A 6,000-nucleotide genomic window follows, 5' to 3' on the forward strand; every position below is an offset into this window, starting at 1 on the left:
TTATATTTTTGTTGGAATCTAGACTCAAAGAGCTTTCAAATGACTACTAAATCCTAATTTTTAGACTATTGTACTAGGTGCAGTTAATTTTCCAAAAACAACGTTTTTGTAAGCTTCCTAAATGGTCATAAACTTCACCTACCTTGGTTCAAACACCTATATGGATTGTTTCGTCCCTAATTGAGTAGGGCAAATTGTGTTTTGATATAATTGACACCATCAATGATAAGAAACATGGGGTATCCATGAAAAAATTGAAAAAAAATCATCTATAGGAACACAAAAACGACTTTGGGGAGTCAAGTTCTCTCAATTGGGGAGTAATGTGTAACTTTTCGTACAAATCAACAATAAGCCCTGATAACTTCAAACACTAATTAACCCAAGCTAATCTTGAAGAACCATTTCGTGCTTCATCAATGGAAAGAGAGCCTTTCCTTCATATGAATGTTGGCGACGGTGAAAGGAGTTACGCAAATAACTCCTCACTCCAGGTATTATTTATATCTTTACAAACTATTAACTATATCTTAAATATTTTTCTTCTATATTCCTTTATCTTTCAATTCCTGACAGAGAAAAATAATGCTTAAAGCCAAAGCCATGCTTCAAGAAACTATAACAAGATTGTACTGTCATTCTTCTCCAAACTGCATCAAAGTGCCAGATTTAGGTTATTCATCATTTATATATACATCTTTCCATACATTATACTCTAATTATGTCTATGTTAACTCTCCTTGCCACCACTATAAAAAAAATGTCATTATATATTCTAGATAAATTATATTTACCTACTTTTATTTATTTATGAAATTTAAATTAGTTTCTATAGATATATTTAAATTAGTTTCTATAGATATATTTAAATTAGTTTCTATAGATATATTTAAATTAGTTTCTATAGATATATTTAAATTAGTTTCTATATATATTTAAAATCTATATATATTTAAAATGTTTAACTTCATTTATTGAAACTTCATGTTGACATTTTTGTTTGATTGTTAGTGTCATCGTTACCCAAACTGGACATTTATATTTTATATATATCAATAAATTGAATTAACGATCATGCCAATATTAGACAAGGTAGCATAACTCATGTTCAATAATACACAACATTATTTGAAAATATCTTATATTATTGAACTATTCCAGAAGATGAAATTATTGAGACCTCACGGGATCAGCATTGTGTTCTACCTTGTTGATCTCATGCTCATGAGATTATAAACATGAACAATACTATAAATTTAAAATCAAAATGATTTTTTTCTATTATAACTTAAATTTAAAAAATACATGCCTTCTTTTAATTTAAAATCATTTTTATTTCTTACTATTTTTAAAATGGTCAAAATTGATCTATTTATTCAACTGATTAGAGTATTTAGAATAATTGGTTAGTTTCATTTTAATCTATATTGAAGATATATTATATATATCATTATCACTGTTTTACTAATTAAAAACTGGGGATGTAGCTCAGATGGTAGAGCGCTCGCTTAGCATGCGAGAGGTACGGGGATCGATACCCCGCATCTCCATTTTTTTCAACTTTTCAGAGTCTGGTTTCTTGTTGAATTGAAAATAAATTATTAATTTTTGTGTTGGGTTATTCAAGTCTTTTAGTGGGTTATATAAGTTCTTTTTTTAGTGGGTTATTCAACTATAAAAGTAAAAATGAAAAAAGTAAACATTATATAAAAATAAAAACTTATAATTTGAGTGTTTTAAAGTTTTTGGTCGAGGTGTATTGAACTTTTGTGCGAGTTGAGTTCATGTTTCTTTCCTGGATCCTTCTATAAAAGACTATCAAATCTATTCAAATAAGTCAATGTCTCAAAAGTTGTATTGGCAGAAATTTAAATGTAGGCCCGCCCATCTTGATCCAAGTTGGTCCATCTAGACCTTTTAAATACCTTTCAACATTCTGGCCAAGAAAATTCCTATTCCAATTTTTTTTTATTATCATTGATTTATCACAGTTAAACATTATTTAATCTATTTGATAACATCTTGGAGCGGCGCAATGGAGTCCATCTCACAACAACATGCACGCCCGTATCCTCATCAACAACAAACTCTTTTGTACCTTTTCAACAGAAGGCCTACTCGAACTCGGGGGACTTGTATATAGTATGACTGCCCTGTCAGCCACGGACCGAGCGGTCAACACACTCTTTGATCCATTGTGAAACATTTGGTCGACCGGTCGGTCGAGTCACAATCAAGATTAGTAATAAGAATAATCATGTCAATCCTAATCTCAATCATTAATGTATTGGATTGTAATTAGGTCAACATTAATCAGAAGTTCATCCCAAAATCTATAAATATAGGTTTGATATTCAGGTAGTTAGTTATTTTTCAATATGCATTTATTGCTATAACATTCGGACAAACATTGACTTTAGCATCAGATTGCTTTTTACAGGTAGCACCTAACCTAACGAACGATGAAGAAAAAATTGAAAACCAAACTTTGACCTAAGCTTCGAACTTGAAGACTCTTTGTGGGAGAACACTTAACTTCAACCCCCTAGACTGAAACAAACTTAATTATAAGTTTTCTCATAATTCACCTTCGTAATTATATTTTTTTGTTTTTTTTTCTCACCTCTTTAACCAATTCTTTTTCAACAATAACCCATCAAGAAAATTCCTCACTCCAAATTCACTTTGAATATCATTGATTTATCATACTAACAACCTTATTTAATATATTTGATAACATCTTGATACTATTTTATACAAAAGTGTCATACTAAAGAAATATTTTTGTATTTGCTCACCCTAGGATTATCTTTTACATCAAAATAATAAAGAACAAATTACTCCATGTTCCCATCTTCATCTAAATATTCATCCTCGTCCAACCCGTTTATATAGCTTATTTTATCTATTCACCTACTATCCCAAAGACTTCCTTGTGCCCCTTGTCTAAATAATTTTTCAATAACTACATCTTCTTCTATATGATATAAACTCCCCCACCCGTGAAATTAATACTCTTTATCCTTTAACCATCTTTATATATTTAATAAAATAATAAAAAAATGATAAAAAATGATCCAGAGATTGTTTGCGATAATAAGAGGAATGAGGTTATATATGTTTCTTATAGATAGAGGCTAGATGGAGGCTACTGATCCAGAAAAGATAAGCCTAGGTCAGAAAGATTCCTTTCGTTCCTAAAATCAAATTTTATGTTCTGATTTAAATTTTGCTGGTGGGAGAGTCGTAACCTTATTTAATGCATTGAATGTGGGAGTTGAATTCAATCCAAGCTTTTTCTATATATACGTCTGTGTGTGAGAGAGAGATATATTCATATATAGATCATGGCTTCATTCCATGCATCAAATGCAAGAGAACTATTGGTTCACATGAATGGTGGCAAGGGGGAGAGAAGTTATGCAAATAACAGCTCGCTGCAAGTACTATCTTTTATCTTAAAATATCAATGTGTTTCCTTTTCTTCCATCTATGTTCATCTAACTTTCGTTTTATATTCATTATTGCAGAAAAACCTAATGCTTAAAGCCAAACACATACTTGAAGAAACTATCATGACACTCGATTGTCGTTTTTCTCCAAACTGCATGAAAGTGGCAGATTTAGGTTGCTCTGTGGGACCAAATACACTTCTTTTAATATCAAATGTTGTTAGCATTGTTGATACTGCATGCACTCGCTTAAACCGTGAACTACCTACGTTCCAGTTTTATCTCAATGATTTATTCGAAAATGATTTCAATACCACCTTCAAGTCACTTCCAGATTTTTACACAAAACTGCTACAAAACGAAGAAAACAGGTCTGCTTCATGCTTTATTAATGCCACACCTGGATCCTTCTACGGAAGGCTCTTTCCCAGTAATTCCATAAACCTTTTTCATTCCTCCAACAGTCTACACTGGCTTTCTCAGGTTAGATAAGTTCACTCTTTCTTCTCCTCTAAACTTACTGATATGCTATAGTCGACCAAAACCATTTTTGTCTTAGGTTTTTTTTGTTTCAATTTCTCACTCTTGAGTGTATTTATCTCATATTTTGGTTGTAGGATCCATTATTGGGGTGTAAGGATGTAGCATCCCTTAACAAGGGTCATTGTCATATAGTAAGCACAAGCCCTACTGAGGTATACAAAGCTTACCTTAAGCAGTATCAACAAGACTTAAAATTGTTTCTGAAATCACGTTCTGAGGAACTTGTGCCTGGAGGAGCAATGGTCTTGTTGTTCCTTGGTAATCAGGAAAATCCTAGAATAACAGGTTGGGAACTAATTAGTATAATACTCAATGAGATGTTCTTGGAGGTAAAAAAAGTTTTTTTTTTTTTTTATTAATTACTATTAGGGTATCTCTTAAGAATAATATTAGCTCTATATGGGTTACAGCTTATAATTGAAGAGGTATATATAAAAAAATGCAGGGTATGATTGAAGAAGAAAAATTGGAGTCCTTCAACATACCAGTGTACGAACCAACTGTTGAAGAACTTAGAAACGTGATTCTGGAAGAAGGGTCGTTCTTGATTCAACGATTGGAGATTTTAATCTTACCTTGGGATGACGGCATGAGTGAAGGGAGTGATGATATAAAAGCAGCACTAATGGCCAAGCATGTAAGAGCGATTATGGAGCCTCTAATGTCTACAAAGTTTGGTGCAGAAGTTATAACTGAAGTGTTCGTGAGGTATCAGAAGAAAGCAGTGCATCTAATGGAGGTGGAGAAGGAGAAATTGGAGTTTGCTACTATTATGATATCTATGACAAAAAATGCTTGAAGTGGTGTTTCAATAGAAGATTTTCTCTGTTAATAAAGTTATGTTATGTTGGTTGTTTTGTTAAAAGTTATCTATTATTGATGTATGAAAACATTCTTATATTGTTACAACAGTGATAAATGAGAAAGGTGAAAATGTTTTCGTTGATCATGAAACAAAACATTATGTTTCTGATACATATATTACATAAACAAATCGAACACGATCGTACCACCTAACTGGTATGGGTCACCTGTGTAACAATTAAAAAAAATAAACATATTCAAAGGTATGGGTATATATATATATATATATATATATATATATATATATATATATATATATATATATATATATATATATATATATATATATATATATATATGAAGAAAACTGCATGTTTAGTTGTACAGATTTGATTTTAGATTTTGTATTATTTTTTAAATTGGTAAGTTAGTCCTTCGAATATTAAAAATGTTTGAATTTAATGCTTTCTCATGCTAAAGTTTAATATTTAATAACATTTACATATAAATTTCTTCTGAAATTTCTCGAAGTAGGAAAGCATTTTTCACATCAAATTGTAGAAGAGGTCAATCTTGGTTTGCTACTAGCGACAAAAGTATTCTTGCAGTGTTGAGCTTGGTTATCGGTGCAAACCTCTCTTGGTAATTTACATCATAAGATTGAGTGTAACCTTTACCCATAAGTCGTGCTTTATACCTCTCAATAGTTCCATCAACTTTATGCTTAATTATAAATACCCATTTGCAGCCCACAGTTTTCTTCCCTTTTGGTAAGGACACAAGATCCCAAGTGTTGTTTTTTTCCTAAAGTTGTCATCTCATCAACCAAAGCTTCCTGTATATTACTAGAAATAGAAATTGAAGATATTTGAGATACAAATTATGCATATGACTAGAACAACATGTGAGATGACACATATTCAGTTAGAAGTTGACCACGGTTAGAACGAGGTGGAATATTATATTGAACAGTAGTAGACTCGGTGTTTGGTGTGCTAGTGGTCTCACGCAGATAAGAATCAATTTCATGATTGGTTTCATCTAAATTAATATTATTAAGGGTAGGACCAAGAGAAACAATGTCATGATCAGTTTCATCTACATTAGTATTATCAGAGTAGGATCAAGAGGTACCTCTGAAGAGTCAAGCAAACATGTGGAAAAGATTGAGCCAATTGGTTATGATCAGAAGACACTATAT

At 31.4% G+C, this 6,000-nt stretch overlaps 1 protein-coding gene and 1 non-coding gene across 2 annotated transcripts; both read left to right on the forward strand.

Moving 5' to 3' along the window:
• The first annotated feature begins 1,477 nt into the window (after positions 1–1,477).
• Positions 1,478–1,550, forward strand: TRNAA-AGC (transfer RNA alanine (anticodon AGC)). Its single transcript has one exon. It is a non-coding gene; the product is annotated as a tRNA-Ala (tRNA).
• Positions 1,551–3,536: 1,986 nt separating this feature from the next.
• LOC124833939 (S-adenosyl-methionine 4-1-methyl-2-pyrrolidinyl-3-oxobutanic acid methyltransferase-like) lies at positions 3,537–4,939 on the forward strand. The gene is made up of 3 exons (XM_088114641.1): positions 3,537–3,935; positions 4,070–4,324; positions 4,441–4,939. Exons 1-3 carry the CDS (start codon positions 3,540–3,542, stop codon positions 4,792–4,794), a joined length of 1,005 nt encoding a protein of 334 aa, XP_087970767.1. The 5' UTR covers positions 3,537–3,539; the 3' UTR covers positions 4,795–4,939.
• The last annotated feature ends 1,061 nt before the right edge of the window (positions 4,940–6,000 follow it).

This window comes from Vigna umbellata, chromosome 4 (assembly GCF_029865625.1).
Source record: "Vigna umbellata cultivar VRB3 chromosome 4, Vumbellata_1.0, whole genome shotgun sequence".
In the NCBI taxonomy this organism is placed as follows: Eukaryota; Viridiplantae; Streptophyta; class Magnoliopsida; order Fabales; family Fabaceae; genus Vigna; species Vigna umbellata.